General features: G+C 29.4%; 1 protein-coding gene across 1 annotated transcript in view; it reads right to left on the bottom strand.

Annotated features, from left to right (window-relative positions):
• Positions 1 to 18,044, bottom strand: part of LOC148300608 (uncharacterized) — a 166,411-nt gene that overhangs the window by 130,775 nt on the left and 17,592 nt on the right. The window contains exon 2 of the mRNA XM_088274544.1: positions 1,947 to 2,051. Within this exon, the coding sequence (XP_088130670.1) occupies positions 1,947 to 1,992 (46 nt within the window). The 5' untranslated portion in view covers positions 1,993 to 2,051. The remainder of the gene's footprint in view (positions 1 to 1,946; positions 2,052 to 18,044) is intronic.

The raw sequence follows: 18,044 nt of genomic DNA, 5'->3' as shown, positions 1-18,044 counted from the left end.
GTATACAAAAAGCTTGCACGCCTCCATAATGTAGTGGTAAGAGCATTTAACTACCGTGTTGGAGTCCCCAGGTTCGATTCCAAATAGGGCAAAATAAAATTTAGTGGTTTTACACTCATATGTTATGTGTATCCTGGATACATAGTATCTGAAGTGCAGGGTTAATAACCTGGTTAAATGATTCAACTATTCGAGTAAATAACAATCAAGATAACACTGTGTCGATGCGATATAGTGCCCTTTGCACCATTTTATGCGAATAGGATAACTAGAAGTAGAAGATACATAAAAAAATATCTCTTTTTCCCCCACAAACCTTGACTTGAATTTACTATAAATGTCAGCATAATCGAAACCCGGTAAATGGTAACATAAAATAAAGTTTAAAAAAATTATTATTTTTAAATATTTTTTTAATAAAATTCGTGAACTTTAAAAGATATTTTCATGAAAGAAATAAAATTAGTATGCGAGTGTTAAACCAGAAAAATCGTAAATTTACTGCATTATTAATCCATTTCGCTTTGATTGTAATAAATAACATTCTGGAAGGTAGTAATTTGCACTAAATCGCATTGCATGTTTCTTGAAAATTACTGCTAATAAGGAAGAGTAACGAAAGATATATTATCCTCATATAAGCCGTAATTTTACCCTAAATCATTTTTTATTTACGTTACTAATTTTTAATACAATAACCCAATAAAATTGCATAGAATAATTTATATAAAAAATCCAAATAACGATGTGTTTGGATACAATTTATCTTTGTTAACATGATTTTGGTCAGGATTTTTATTCATTAAATACTACCTTTACCTGGCCACATATTCCTGTAGCTCAGTTCTAGTTAAACGGAAAAGAAAGAAATTAAAAATCGCAAATTTTTAATATGTTAAATTTGGCAATGTTTGTTAAGCAATGGAAATGTTAAAAATCTATGAAAAAAATTCACATTCTTTGTTACAGCAGCTGTCAAGAATCACGCTATCAGGCAAAAACCATTTTTAGTATTGCATGTGTTACTTTTCTTGATTAAAACGAACGTTTAAAAAAAGTACCTGTCTCATGTAAAAACATTAATCAAATTTACATATGTATAAACTATAAACGTGCTCGTATTTAAATGCAATGTTTTGTCGATATTTTAAAGCAATCCATGAATCACTTTTTGATATTCAAGATTTTCAATAAACGAAAATTAAGGTAAAAAGAAAAGTATTTCATATATTCTCAATTTACAACATTTTGAGTGTGTTCAAATACTTGTTCACAAAATCTGGATTATCTCCAATTACAGGAGTTATTTTCATATTATTTTTTGACATCTCATCAAAGATGAAGAAGAATATGGAAGTCTGGGCATTTAAATTATAAGCTTAATAATAAAAATGAAAATGGTATTTTCTGGCGTTTCTCATGTGTGTGATTATAATCCAGGATTTGGATCTCACATACTAATAAAAGAGTTTCTGCTTAGTAAAAAGCTTCTTTACATCTCACCAATAGATGTCTCTAGTGAAGTTCTAGTGATTCAAGAACAAGGTTTCTAAATTGGTTCATATATATAGAACTTCCAAGAATTTGCGTAGTGTGGTTGTCAATAATGGGTAGAATTGGTGAATGTTACACGTTTGTAAAGTGATCACTTTAACCAGCCTTTGACGGTCGTCGGCCCCGTAAATGCCCAGACTTCCATATTCTTCTTCATCTTTGATGAGATGTCAAAAAATAATATTCTCAATTTATTGTGATCATATCAAAATATGTAAGAAGAACTTTATGTATTGAATAATACACTGTAGAAATAATGATAACGTCGATACATCATAAAAATAAGCCTCAATAACAAATGGATTTACAGCTTGTCATAATATATTTTTGAAACCTGATATTGCCAGACAAAGGGAAAATAGAATAGATTTTCACAATAAAAGAAAACTTACCCAAGAAAAGTATTCTGGAATCACGTGGCAGCCTTCGCACCCCCATTGTTTTCCTCGAAGATCGAGATGTATGGAAAATTATATCAGCCCATGTTGTGGCATAATCTAGAAGAAAAAAAATGTTATGGGATATGATGTTATATACTGAATTTTAGAAAGAAACATGAAATAAATTTAATTATAACTGATTGTAATTTAGAAGAAAGTTATCATCTGAATATGAACACATTATGACTTTTTTATTCTTTACATAACTAACTACCAAATCACGCAATTTCTCCGCAGGGGTAGACAGAGAGAATAAAACGCAATACCACTCTATCTTTGCCAATATTCTTCACTTTTTCCTCATTCATGCATCTCTTCATAAACACCCGCCAATTATTCTGACTTGCCAATTATATTGACCTGACAAATTTCAAATAAAATTTGAAATACTTGACCATGCCATGTATTACTTGGTCTTCTTCCGCTCCCAATTCCAACTGCATTTACCTCATAAAAATATGTTTTATTGTTATTTCTTTAGTCATTTTTTCTACATGTCTTAACTGTTTAAAAACACCTTTCTTTATTTTACCGATTTTTCTCATCTCAGTCTTGCATTCTTTCCTCATTTACTATTCAAACATCATTTTGACGCTTTGCGAGATTGCATTTCAGCTGCATTTATTTTACTTTATTTATAGATTATTTATGCATACATTTTATACACATTGAAAATTATTGTTATGCTTTTTACTAAGCCAGACTAAGCCACGGTGACCCATGGCCTGATATAGCTAGAGAAAAATAATGTTATAATTCGATATGAGAATTTCGAAATAAAACTTTAGGCCGCACAAACAAGGCAGCATAAACATAAAGCCTTTTTGTTAAATATTTGGAGGTTAGAAGTCAAAATAAAATATGGAACAAAGGCAAAATAAAGGAATGAGTAAATTATCAAGAGCAAATTCTATGAAAATTGTATAAGTTTATATTCTTAAAATCCTATCTCTTTTTTGTGTGTATATTAAAAATATATTTATTTTGGTTAAAATGGATAAATACAATAAAAAGTTTACATAAAAAGAAGACACAAAAGGTGGCTTGGTGGGTCTCTGCAAAAATAATTTTTTTAATTATTTATAATTGTTCTTTAAATAAATGTACTAATTATGTAAAATAAAAAAAAAAACAAAAGTAAAATTTAATAAACTACACTCAGATATTAATTGAAAATTTAAAAAATATCTTAGATTATTATCCTCTAATCTTGAGTTGTAGCAGCTAGTTTAAGGTTATATTTTGTTATATTCCATATGTTATGCTTTGATTGTTAAAGTTTTATTGAATTATTAAGCATGTCAACGTTAAATTTCGATGATAAGATAAGTTTTACGATTTTATTTATCATACGTGTGTAGAGGATGTGTTCGTAAATTCATAATATTTTCCACCAAAGTATTTGAAACTTTTCCGGCGATCATTCCTGGCAGGAAGTTTAAATGACTTTGCGATTTTCCCGACTGCGGATAACTCTAAGTTTTAACCAACACTCAAGTTTTCTCGAGATTGATGGAAAAAGTATACGTAAATACGCGTGCGTGTTGTGTAACATAATAGAATAACCTTATTTGCTTACTGACAATAATCGTTTACGGTAGGTAACGATGATTGAAAATAACATAAATGAACGTTTTTTGTTCAATTACAGGTATAATAGTAATTCGCCGTTATCTGCGAAGGTAACGTTTTAAAACTTTAAGCGGATAATCGAAATCGCTAATATAAAAAGGCAAGGTAGATAGAATATATCCATACTGAACAATATTTACTTTCTGTAATTTGATGTTTAAAGACATTTTATTAACAGGTTTAAATATATATATATATATATATATATATATATATATATATATATATATATATATATATATATATATATATATATATATATATATATATATATATATATATATATATATATATATATATATATATATATATATATATATATATATATATATATATATATATATATATATATATATATATTATACACATATATATATATTATATATATATAAATATATATATATACATATATATATATATATATATATATATATATATATATATATATATATATATATATATATATATATATATATATATGTGTTCACAAATTACAAGTTGCTAAGACATTTGCCATTGCGTAGACGAGTTGCTCGATTGAGAGACTGGCGTTGCGGGTTTGATTCCCGCCAATTGTAAAATTTATTCAAGAAATATTAATTTTAAACTTTTTTCTCAACTATCCTACATACAGACAAGCTTTTAAAAATAGTCGTTTTGCGGGTTATTCTATGAGATTAATGACATATGTGTGTTTATAGGAGTTCCAAAAAATTGAGTAGTGTGGTTGTCAATCATTGGTAGAATAGTGACCTTCGGCAAGCTGAACTGAGATCTACAAAGAAATCCAAAAGTTAACGCATGGAGATATCAAATAATGGGCTGAATGGCAAATATTAAATTAAATGGATATTGATCTGTTCCATGTGTCCGAAAAAGTTTTCCGAAGCGGGATTCGTTTACACTTTTAGTAAAAGTATTCTTGCATATTTTCAATTTTAATGTATACGCTTCAAATTTTAAGTTTGTAATGTATATATTAATAGTAAATAAATAAATTGAACACACTTTACACAAGTGTGTAAAGTGATTACTTAAGCCAGACAAATGCCACGTCATAAGCCCTGGGATTCTCAGACTTCCACATTCCTTCAAATAGAAAAGAATGATACACGTTTCATCTCAATTTGAGACACTTAACTAACTAATCATCACGCAGGGGAAGGCAGACAGAATAGAACGCCACACCACTCTGTCTTTGCAAACATTCTTCGCCTCTTCCACGTTCATGCATCTTGTCATACATACCCACCGATTGTCACGACACTTATTATGAACAAAAATCGGTTACAAAATGCAAAAATTAGTGATTTTTTCACTGTAATATTTAATCAATATTACCCTGGACTGGTACCTGAAGCGGAGGGCTGATCACCTTTCCTTCATGTGTTAACGATCAAGATAACACTGCGTTTATATGACATAGTGCCCCATGCACCATTAGGGTGCGGTTAAGGGTTTTATTATTATTATTGTAATTTTATTATTATTTTCATTTACTTTTATTGCGTGCTTAAAATATCAGAAGCTAAAACAGATTGTAAATTTACTGTTACAAAAGGAGAACAAATATAAGTAATTCAATTTCCGTTCTCAACGTCAACACTCCGACAGCATTCGTTAGTGGGATAAATAACAGAGAATATTATATTTCAATACAGTCAGCGCAGCACAGTACACAAAGGCAAATACTTGAGTTAGTTTGAACATCTTATGAATGGCAGTCTACTGAAATAAGACTTCATCGTCCGAACTCCTACCGACGGCGAAATGTAAGAAGAGCAGACGTTCGTATGGTTTCCGAGCGGTATCCAGTTTCATGCGCATCTCTGCCAGGAAAAATGAACAAGTAAACAGAACAACTCCGGAAAACTAGTTTTCCTCAAATTATATACACACAAACTAGAAGTTGTTTTGGAAAAGTTTCGAATCAATTTCGAACTTAGAGCGAATGATAAACTATTTTTAAGAACTTTAAGAAGATATTTTCTTATATTTGAAAGACAATATACTCGTTTGTATCTATACCGAATATTTACTTTTGTTGGTGGTTATAAAAATAACACTTTCTTTATCATTCATCGTTCATTTTGTGTCATACCACTTTAAAAACACTTCTTCTTGACTACAGGTTTCGGAATAATCGTAATCATCAGGACAAATGTAGATTATCATTTTTTTTATATATATTTTGTTTATTTATTTTTAAAAGTACATTTATTTTTTCTTTTAAGTCTAATTAGCACCCAATGTATAATAGATATTCGAAGAGTAAAGTAAGGAAAGAATGCAGAGCTGAGATAGGCATTATCGATAAAATGTAAGGTGTGTAGATGTGGTTTATGCATGTGAATAAATGAGTGAGGAAAAAAAGAAGAAACAATTTTTGAGGCAATTGTAGTAAGAAAAAGAAGCAGAAGAAAACCGAGGAAAAATTGGCACCATCAGATTTATAATAAATTTGGAAGTGGCAGGGTAAGGAGTCAATATATTTGGCTGGTATGTACTCGTATGAGCAAAATGCGAAGAATGTTTGCAAAGACAGAATGGTATGACATTCTATTCTCTCTGCCTACCCCCGCTGAGAAGCGGGGGTAGGCAGAGGTGTGGTGTGATGGTTAGTTATTTAGTACAGAAATATGAAATATGGGTAGTTTATCCAAAGTCAACAAGGTTATTAGATTGAATTCTTCTTTTATTTACATATTCATACTTATATGATAATATGTGACGCGTTTCGTCTTATTAATATATTATCAAACACTCTTTACATTATACTCGTACTCAACATATCGTAGTCGTACAGGAGAAAGTCACCAACTAACAAAACTTAAAATATTCAGGAGGGCCATTTAAGTAATATTTACTTGGCAAGAAAATAAACATCAATGCAATTAGTCATTTTTAACAAGTCAATATACCATACTTCCAAGTTTAAAATCGCTTTAGGATTTTTTCAGGGCAATATATAGCTTTTTTGACATCTCATCAAAGAAGAATATGGAAGTCTGGGCATTTAAGGAGCTGATGACAGTCATAGGCTGGTTTAAGTGACGATCGTCAGCCCCGTAAATGCCCAGACTTCCATATTTTTCTTCATCTTTGATGAGATGTCAAAAATAATGTGACAATAACTCCTATAATCGGAGATAATCCAGATTTTGTGAACAAGTATTTAGACACACTAAAAATGTTATCAATATAAAGCTAGTAAGATATCAAATAGTCAATAATCACGTTTTTGTAAAAAATTGCACCTGATCACTTTCTCCTGTATGACTACGATATTATTATACATATATGTATAAAAGTAGAATTTAACACAATAAACTTGTTTAATTTTGGATAAATTACCCAAAAATTAAAAATGGAATTCTACCAACTGTCTGCAGTTACTATAAACAGAAATATGCGACGTTTTGGCCGATAAAGGGTTAAAGTTGTTGAAGGGATGATTTATCTCTCACCGTGTTGTGTAAAAATTTCTTTATCACCTCGAAAATATCATTAAAATAAGGAAACTTTGCGGAAACGAACCATCCCTCGGTCGTAGAATGAATATTTCAGAATTTTCCGAGGCATTCCTGATAAATTTGTTAAGTAATTCAATGTCACAGGTGAAATTCCTAAACTTCGGGGCTTCCATAAATTTAAATTGGGGTTGGGGCTGTATCGTTTTCAATTAAACTTTCTGAGGACTGTTTTTGGTCGCTCGGGGAAGTTCTATTACCCCACTAAACTTACATACAAACAAACGTTCAAACACATGCACATATACTTGTGTGCCGGCTCTTGAGTATTTCAGGATGTTATAAGAGTAATTGATATTATTTTCAATATTTTGAGTGTGTCCAAATACTTGTTTACAAATCTGGATCATCTCCAATTATAGAAGTTATTTTATTTTCATCTCATCAAAAGATATCTCTAGTGAAGTTCTAGTGATTCAAGAACAATGTTTCAAAATTGGTTCATACATATATTTAGAACTTCCAAGAATTTGATTTTCATATTCTTCTTCATCTTTGATGAGATATCAAAAAATAATATGATATTATTTTCAATTAAAATGTATGTCTTTCATCGTATGTTATTTTTTTTCTTCAATTTTTTCAATCTCTATTTAAAAAAAACTCTTCTTAATCTCTTCCATTATCCCTAATTCAGTCAAGAATTGAAAGGCTGAACTAGGAATAATTCATTTTCTTTTTAAAGTTCTTCAAGGTGTTGAGTTTACTATTAATATCAAAAATATATATTCAGCCAGTCAATATTTTAAAAAATTGTCTGTTTTTGATATTTGTACACCAAATAAAATAAATATTTAGAAGAAAAGCCTTCAGCAATTTAAGCATATATTTAAGAAAAAATCCCAGTTCTAAAACGCTTAATAATCACAGTAATTTTATTGTGTTATTCTGTTTTATATTCTAAATCCAGTTATCCAATATCCATCGGTCTAATTTCATGTACAAAATTATACGTCTGATCGCCAAGACTATAATGTACTCATTTTGTTCAATGCAGAGATTGAAGTAATGTCTTTACATTGAGTGAATTATGACAGATTTTTTCATCGGGAAAATATATTACATTCCCAAAATTAATAATTGAATTATGTTCGTATTGGAAATCATAACTCACAAGGATACCGTCTGTTTCTTACGACCCGGAAGGCTAAATTATTCCTCCCCATAAATTTATTTCTGACACTCTAAATATAATAGTAATAAACTTGTCCTTACTCAAATCCAATAGACTTCATTGTTTCCAGCTGGTTGTATTAATAAGTTTACCTCATTTCTCTACTACTGCTACTAATACTACTACTACTATAACTACTACTACTACTATCATGTTATTTTAATGCAGGGGTAGGTATAGAAGATGAAACGCTATACTCGTCTGCCCTGATTAACACTGCTAGTTACTTTTACAAATATTCATCTAGTCATACGTGCCGTCTGGTTACGTAGACTTTTCACAAGTCGAGTTTGTAGGTTCTGATTGATTTAATTGTTTTTAATTCTGTTTCCCCGTTCACATTCACCAAATATCATTACCAACTTAAAGAATAATACTTTGCCGTACGCTATTTTATTATAACTTTATTTTTGTCATACATAGATTTTCTACACATTCGTCTTGTGGAATGCATTATGGTATCCACTCTTCTTTCATCCTTCTTTTGTTGGCTTATATAACTCTAACCACACATTAAAGTTTATATATATACATTTTATATATATATATATATATATATATATATATATATATATATATATATATATATATATATATATATATATATATATATATATATATATATATATATATATATATATATATATATATATACATATATATATATATATATATATATATATATATGTGTGTAATGTTTATAAGGGGGCTTTTATTGGGGAGGATGGTTAAAATTTTAGTAAGGGTGTTGAACATATTTTTTATGTAAAGCTCACCATGTGGATGTCTTCATAATAACGGTAATTAACCACCAGAAAAGACATATAAAACGAGAATAATATTAAGTAGGCATAAAACCATGGCAGGGAATGCCCATTTAAACTATGAAAACCTATTTAGTTAGGTGAACTTATGACAAAAGTTTGGCTAATGAAAAACGATTTATAGTGAAACTTCGCCAAGAAATTATCCTTGACAATGTTCAGTACAGTAAGTTGTCTTAATTTGAAAGGTTTACTAGGGTTTCAGAAGGGTTCTGTTGTACACTTTCCACCCCCACTTGCTCAAAACATTACACCGTCATAATAATTATTATAATACCACCCCTCTCTAAAATGCAATCAACATAATATATGAATTTTTAGTTCAATAATTTTGAATGAAAATCGGGAGTTCAAGTTCTCTACATAAGGGATTTAAACTCGATGCATGCATGTGGAAGATTTTGTAAAGATAGATTTGTGTCGCGTTCTATTCCCTCTGCCTACCACTGCTTCCACAGGAGTAGGTTGAGAGAATAAAAGCGGCTTGATAATTTATAAGTTAAGTTTGATCATGTATGTACATATTTAAATATATACAATATTGGCAAAATATATTTGTGTAATTTGTGGGAAATGTAACTAAAATAAAGATTCAAAATGCATTGAGCAAAATTTAAAGTAAGAGAACTACTACTACTACTACCATCACGCCGTTTGGACATGGAACGCCACACTCTTCTGTCCTGACATACACTCCTCACCTTCTTCACATCCATACATCTAGTCATAAATGCCCTCCGATTACGCAGACTTTTGAAACCGCCAGATTTTAGGTTCTGATTGATCTGATCTAGTCGTTCTGTTTTCCCTCTCATATTTGCCGCATATATTTTCTGAGTCAATCTCTTGCTATCCATACGCTCCACATGTCCATACCACCGTAATAAAGTCTTCCTAATCTTTTCTAATCTTTTTTTGAATTATTTCTTGTTCAGCCTTACATTCCTTTCTTATATCTTCGTTTTTAATTCTGTCGTACGATGATTTTCCACCCATTCGTCTGAGGGAGCACATTTCAACAGCGTTCACTCTGCTTTCATCTTTCCTTTGTCAGTTCCATGTTTCGCTTCTATACATTAGTGTCGGTGCCAGCACGCCGTTGTGAACCGCTAGCTCGGCTTCCATGGATATATTTTTATTTGCAATCACTCTGTTCAAAGCACTATCTAATTTATTCCCTGCATTCACTGTTCTCTCAATATCCTTATCCACGTAAGAGAAGCTTCATGTAATATATAATTGTTACATTTATATTGGGTAAGATTTTCATACTCTGTTTTAAAATAAACAAATGTTTTATGATTCAAATACTCATAGTCGAGGGAAAAAGTAAATAAATTTATGTACGTAAGTGCGCTGTTTCGCAGCCACAGCCCTAATCTTAAGGATAAACGTATTCGGAGGAAAATATATTACTAATGCTTTACATTTTAATCCAAATTGATTTCGTTCGCAGTAATGGTCTATGGATTATGCTTTTAACTCTAAGTAGCTGGCCAAACAAATAAACATTTAGAAACACTGTAAGTACCCTAATAGAAGATTCGCAAGGCTTAATAAACGATGAAATGTATTGAGTAAATATCCCGTTTCATTTTAAAAAAATAAACAGAGCAACACAGAGAAGAGGCTATAATCCTCCAGCCATTAATTTTAGTTAGTACATTTTCATTTTCTTAATATTAGTTTCCGCCTCGCTAAGTGTAATGGTCAGCACACTCGGCTACTGTTTTGGTGGTCCCGGGTTCAATTACCAGGGGGGGGGTAAATAAATATAAGTGATTTGTTTCACTCGAATATTTATTCAATATTACCCTGGACATGTGGTACCTGAAGCGGAGGGCTGATCACCTTACTTGCATGTGCAACGACCATGATAACATTGCGTTTATATGATGCAGTGTCTTATGCGCCATTGGTGCGTGGATAAAGGTTTGAAGAAGAATATTAATTTATTTCATAAATCAAGCATTCCTTCAGCCTTTTGTGTGTCCGGTTTTGATCAAAGGCTTCCTTCTTAAACTTTTAAGCATTTTAAAAATTGAGTAAGCGAATAATGTATAAAAATACATTAAAACTACATCTATTAAACTAGAGAACATATGAAAAAAATAGCAGATTATTATTTTCTATTTTACATCTTGACATAAATGATGAAGGATATGAAAGTTTGTGTATTTACAGGACTTACGACTCATCACAGGTTGGTTTTAGTGATCATTTTACAAACGTATTACATTCACCATTCTATCCATGATTAACAACCACACTACTGAAATATTTAGAACTCATATTTTTCTTTATGTATGTTGATATGTCAAATTTTAAAAATAACTCCGACGTAATGATTTAGAGAAACTTGCAAAATTGTGATATTTTTATTTTATTTTAATGCGTTTTTTATTGGTATTCCACCTATTATTATATTTTTCATTGAATAAAATCGTACTTTGTATTGTAATTGTATTGTTTTATATACCCACACATTTTTTTGTCCTACATGGTTTTCTCTATGGGACTTTATTTATATATCCTATGAACAAAATATAATAAATAAATTGGTGTTATAGAATCCTTTATTCCTGGAATAATTTCAGCATATTTGTTTTGGATCTGTAGCCCACAAAGGTTTATTTGGGAACATTTTATTTATCTTGGAAATATTGGATTGACGGATTCTTTTACCATATTTATTACCGTATTCCGGAATGACTAGTGTATCCACATGAGAAAATCTCGTGTTTTTATACATGAACCAATTTATTTTTATATACCGAGTGAGACATGCTGACAAATTTAGTTTATTATTGATTTCTTATATCGTACTGCGTCTTTGACTATTAATCGAAAAGATCAGTTTTTTAATAATTTTTTTATTAATCATTGATTTTTAATTTTAATTTTATAGGATACATTTATCATTAATGTATCGTATAAAATATTGAAAAAAAACATTATTTTATATAATAAAATAAGAAGTATGTAGTTTTTTCCACAAGAATTTTATTTGACCACCAGCCGAATTTCGTTGTATCCAACATCATTAGAGTGGTCTAATACATTAATCATTAATGTATCATATAAAATATTTTTTTAAACATCCTTTCATAGAATAAAATAACAAGTTTGTAGTTTTTTCCACATGAATTTTATTTAACCAGCAGCCGGGTTTTGTCGTAACCGCCATCATCAGACCGGTCTGATACATTAATCGATTATGAATCGTTTAAAGTATTTTGTAAAAAACATCCTTTTATAGAATAAAATAACAAGTATGTAGTTTTTTACACATGAATTTTATTTAACCAGCAGCTGGTTTTTGTCATAACCGACATCATCAGACTGATCTGATGATGTTGGTTACAATGAAACCTGGCTGTCGCGCTTGTCAAATAAAATTCATGTGGAAAAAATTAGATAGTTTATATTCTATAAAATGCAATTCCACCAAGAAATGTCAGTAAAACACTTGAACATCCTTGTGGTCCACAAAATAAGTCAGCTAGCAAAAAATATGATATGTTTAGATATATATATATTTTTATAACATTTTTAATTTGAAAAGCAATTTATTTTTTATATACCGAGTGAGACAATGCTGACAATAATTATATTATTTATTCATTATATCAAATTGCTTCTTAAACTTGAAATTGAAAATACCTGTTTTAAAAATAATGTTTTGAATAATGTATCGAAAAGAATATTGAAAAAAAAAACATTATTTTTACCCAGAAAATAAGTCAGCTAACAAAACATATGATATATTTACATATACTTTTTTAATATTTCTAATTTTTGCTGTTGTTGTTTTGTTTTATTTTTGTATTTTTAAGTACAACGCTAAGGCTGAATAAGTATTTTTCACCATTTGGTCGAGCTGGAATAAAATAATTTTCATGTTATTGATGTAATTATTTATCTGAAAGTTATCCTGTTTTATGTTTTAATATTTAGAGTGGGATTCTCAAAGGATTAAAAATCAATATCAGTATTATTCACACCAAAACTTATTAAATATCACCCGGAATATCACCTCAAGAGCTTAAGTGATCACTTTTTATTATTTCTTTAATGACAATTGAAAAAGAAGAAGAAAAAGGAAAATATTATTGAAGTGTATTCAGAAGAAAATCGAGGCCTATAAAGTGTAAACCTAAATCATTTATTACCATAGATATTAAATTTGTAAAAAATATATATTTTAAACAGCCACTCTAAAAAACGATGGTTTTTAGTCTGAATTCCATTTTAATTTAAATGACAGTACATTTTTTTACTCTTTGACATTTTGATCCGACACTAACGAAATCATAAAAAAATTGTAGTAAATGAAAATTACCATATCAAAGAATTTAAAATGAAACCTCACAAAAATATTTTTAGTAATAGTATATTTTGTTAATTATATTTTATTACTTTGTGCCCCTTAGATAATTAGAATTAAGAACCATTAAAATTAATTATGAAAGATAAAATTAATGTTAAAAAAAATATGTTTGAGGTAAAAATATACATATTAAAACTACTAGGAGAGTCGGCCACACTTTTAATTTTTTTTGGTAGGGTCTTAGGTCTTAGGGTTTTTTTTTTATAGACTTGTTACAATATTCATGAAACAATTTCCTAATTATTAGGCTTAAAATGATTAATTGTTTCTTAAATTTAAAACCTTTTTATCGTTAGTCAAAACAAAAAGTTAGCGATAACTACATATTAAGTTATATAATATTACCCTCACCTCTGGATCGTACACAACTTATAAGACAATAATTATAGGATTTTAATAATGAATGACATTTTCATAAAAGTGTTGAGCATTCAAGCATTAGAATAAAACAAAATAAAATATAACAATAAAAATCAAATTTAAATAAAATTTAACTTTTTATTGCAAGACAACAATTGTAAAAATCATTAAAAAAAATTTTTGAATGTTAAAAAAGGAGTCAATTAAAAAATAAACGTTACATCCGAATCTGAGTAGTCTTGTCGTCAATCGTGGATAGAATAGTAAATGTTAACATTTGATAATATACATGTTCACAACTAATGTCCACGTGTATAAAGTGATTACTTAAACTGCCCTATGATAGGATTCTTCGTCTATGTTGAGATATCAATATATAATATGTGTGTGTGTGTGTGTGAATGTTTGTATTTTTACTTATACTCCATAAGTTTCTTAAACTATACTGAGAAGTGTTGATATAACCAAAGTTCCTAGAAAACAGCGAGTCGATAAATATTATGCAACAACACTGGAGACCGGAGCAGTTGGGATCGAAAAACGGTTTTCAGTGATAGAAGCTCTGGCGTCCTGTGATGAATTATGGTGGAGTCTATTCAAGACTTTATACGAGAAATCTATCTACGTATTGCTCGGCAATCGAAAAGTCTTTGTACAATAAACAATGAAAGCTCTACGATATATATTTCTTATAGTAGATATGGTTTAGGGTATCAAAAATATACGAAAAGGGGGATTGAAGTCACCGCGCAACAATAAAATCCAGAACAAACGTCTTTCGATTATTATAGATTATGAAATAACTACAATCGTTCCAATTTTTCTAGGAGCAGATAAAATGATATTTTCTTTGATAATATTTTCTTCCTCTTCCGTTTCATTTTATCCTTATCGAGCGTTTAAAATCTATTTGTTTCTTCCCTTAAGGTTCAGTATTTCGATTAATCTCTTTTTCTCTTGTGTTTATCTCTTTGTATTGTATTTGTTTCGTTTCGGCGAAAAAAAGGCATGTTAATGATCGCTTGGCAATGGATGTCGAGAGGAAAAACAAAAGAATTTTAAGAAAAAAAAAACAAAGAAAATGCGAAGCTTTCTTTGGGAAAACTCGCTTTGAAATCTTTGTTCGAATCTATCGGACGTTTTTATTCCACCGTATTTATCTCTTAAATGCTTTTTCTTCAAAGAAAAACTTTTAAAGTTTTCTATTTAAATAAATTTGAATTCAAGGCCCCGAAGATTAACAAAAGCACTTTTTTTCTTAAATTAAAGCGTTATTTAAAATCAATTGATTTTTCTATTTTAGTTTGATGAATTTGCATACCACTCAATTTATTTAAAATACAAAGAACTCAATAAACCTGAAAGTAATTTATTTAAATAAATTTTCTCGTTTTAAAATAACATTCTCGTATATTGAAAGAGATAATTCTGGCTTTGAAATTGTAGTTTTTGTCGCTCAAACAATATACGGGTCTGAATAATCGAACATTTCATTTTTTTGAGAAAATTTCAAATACTTTGCTACAAATAATGTAAATGAACAAAAATATTATGTTTAAATTTCTTTTTTAAATACCACTTTTTCTAAAAATCCATTTTGACGCGTATTTCAAAGTATTGCTTGGAAACGATTATGCATCGAAACACGTATCGCAATAGATTTCAAGACAAAGTGATATTTTCAAAGCGATAATTAAATTAAAAATGGATAGCTATTACTTTTAGATAACTATTTGAAATATACTTAAATCAAAAACATGTTTTAAAAAGCTGCGTTTTATGTATTTTGGTACAATGTAAAACATTGATAGAAGTCATGAAAAAATATATATCTTTTACAAATATTGGTATATGATCTTTGAAAGGTGGTAGATCTTTATGCCTCATTTTTTATAAAAGTAATTATTATTTTTCTTCCAACCCGTAACAGTGTTGAGTATATGAAGGAATTTTGATTAGCTTTTTGGTTCTAATATAATGAATAAAAAACTATATAATAAATTCTAATATAATAAACAATAAATTTTAGGGTAATATTGAATAAATAAAATGTTTGAAAACACATACTTATATTATTTTGATGCCCCTAGAAGTTAAAACCGGTGCCTTCAGCGCGTAACATTATTATTTTTCTAAGCAGATCAATTTCTCAATAAATAAAAAAAACATATTGAGAAGAAATCGTCTCTCTCACGCTTAATTTAGTGATTTTCATACAAAATGTACTGAGTATATCGTACAATATGTAAAATTATTAAGAATACTTACAACTTTTGACGAATGAAAGAATCGTATGAATAGAAATCACACAAACTTTTATATTTTAAGAGCAATCTTGCATATGAAACGAAAGTATATAAATATTAATATAATAAGTCTTTTCAGGTCTGAAAATCTTGCTTCGAAATATCTTTCATCTGTTGCTTTTGAGCAAAAGGAAGTTGTTATTCCTCAATCTTGTTCAAAGTTTTTCATCTCAGTTTGTTCCATACAAAGAGATTTAAGCAAAAAAGCGCGGAAAGAAAGATTGCCCGAGTTTTTCCCGAATCTTTCGAACTTCGAAAACAAATGAACAGATACCCATTGCTAAGGGAATGTAGGTGGAGAAAATCTGTTATAAACGTAATGAAGCGGTATAACGAGAACTTAGGGGATAAAACTAATATAATAAAATCTTATTTACACGGAAAGATACAGAAACTAATAAGCTCATTAATGATTAACGAAGTACGAGGAAAATTTGTTATTTCGTTAACATTCTAACAAATGTTTTGAGTTAAATATGTACGTCAGGAAATTATTTTATGACTTAAATAGATATTTGAACTTTTTAAAATAATGTAGCTGATTATTATTTTAAAAAACGTTTTTTTTTTAAACCCCGAAAGCGTTTATTTTCAATATTTTTCTCAGGAAATCGTCTTCGTTTTTCATCTTCTTTACCTTTAATTGCAAACAACGGTGTAAAGGTCAGTTCATCAGATTGATACAATATTAAGTACCGCAATGCGATCTCTTTAAGTACCGGTCTAAGTTAATATCAAGTAAATATGAGAGTGAAAAACACAATTCAATAAAAATATACTATATAACAAACCATCATGCCGCTTCTCCGCAGAGGAGGGCAAAGGACAGAACGTCACACCAATCTGTCTTGCGAACAAACTTCGCCTTTTTCACATTCATGCATTTCCTCCGAGATTCTCGCTGATATTTTGATATCTTCCTTCATCTTCCTCTGTTTCCAACAGCATTCGACCCATAAATTTGTTTTAGTATTTTTTTTACTTGATTTTTTTATTTGATTTACATGCCCAAACCATATTAACACACTTTTATCAATTTTATCGCTAACGCTTATCTCAGTCTTGCAATTTTTCTTTATTATAATTTATGCCAAGTACTTTAATATTTTTACATAAAAGGGTCATTGTTTATTCTATTTCGTAAATAATGTATCACATTCAATACTTAAAATATCTACAAGGTATTTTTTGCTACCCTCACTTAAAGATTCGAGGAAATGGAAAAAAACAATTTTCGGAAATGGGGTAATTAGGCTTTATTGGTTCCATCGCCGCATGCTCTACTTATAAAAAGTATTAATGTAGCATTCTCGTAAGTTTTGCTTTATATTTACGAGTATACAGTAAAGCAATTTGGACTAGGATAATTTTTCTTGATATTGTTGTATTCTCATAATCACGTTTAAAATAAGGAGGGTTGTTTGTATTATTTCGTTGCGTTAAAATTAATTATTATTTAATAATTAATACAATTCGAATAGTCCATCATATCATCTTGATCGAAACACACTTATATAGGGTATTTTTTAGAGGTTTGGTTTTAAAACTGCAACATTGATTCTACAGACTGTCAATTTGATAGTTGACAACTGATTTATAGTCAGTACGTTTTGTCATTTCACCATTAATAGACTGAATGACCATTATTATGCTTGTCGTAGGTTCAGTGAATGGGCCGAAAACAATATTCAGCTTGATCCTCTTTTTCAACGCAAAATTTTGTTCACCGATGAGGCACATTTTTGGTTAAATGGTTATGTCAATAAGCAGAATTGTCGAATTCGGAGTGGAGAAAACCCGGAAACATTAAAAATCATTGTTTGGTGTGCTTTAT

This window comes from Brachycentrus maculatus, unplaced genomic scaffold (assembly GCF_059751285.1).
Source record: "Brachycentrus maculatus isolate JH-2025_06_01 unplaced genomic scaffold, ASM5975128v1 h1tg000687l, whole genome shotgun sequence".
NCBI classification, from domain to species: Eukaryota; Metazoa; Arthropoda; class Insecta; order Trichoptera; family Brachycentridae; genus Brachycentrus; species Brachycentrus maculatus.
This window is presented reverse-complemented; position numbering and strand designations above follow the sequence as displayed.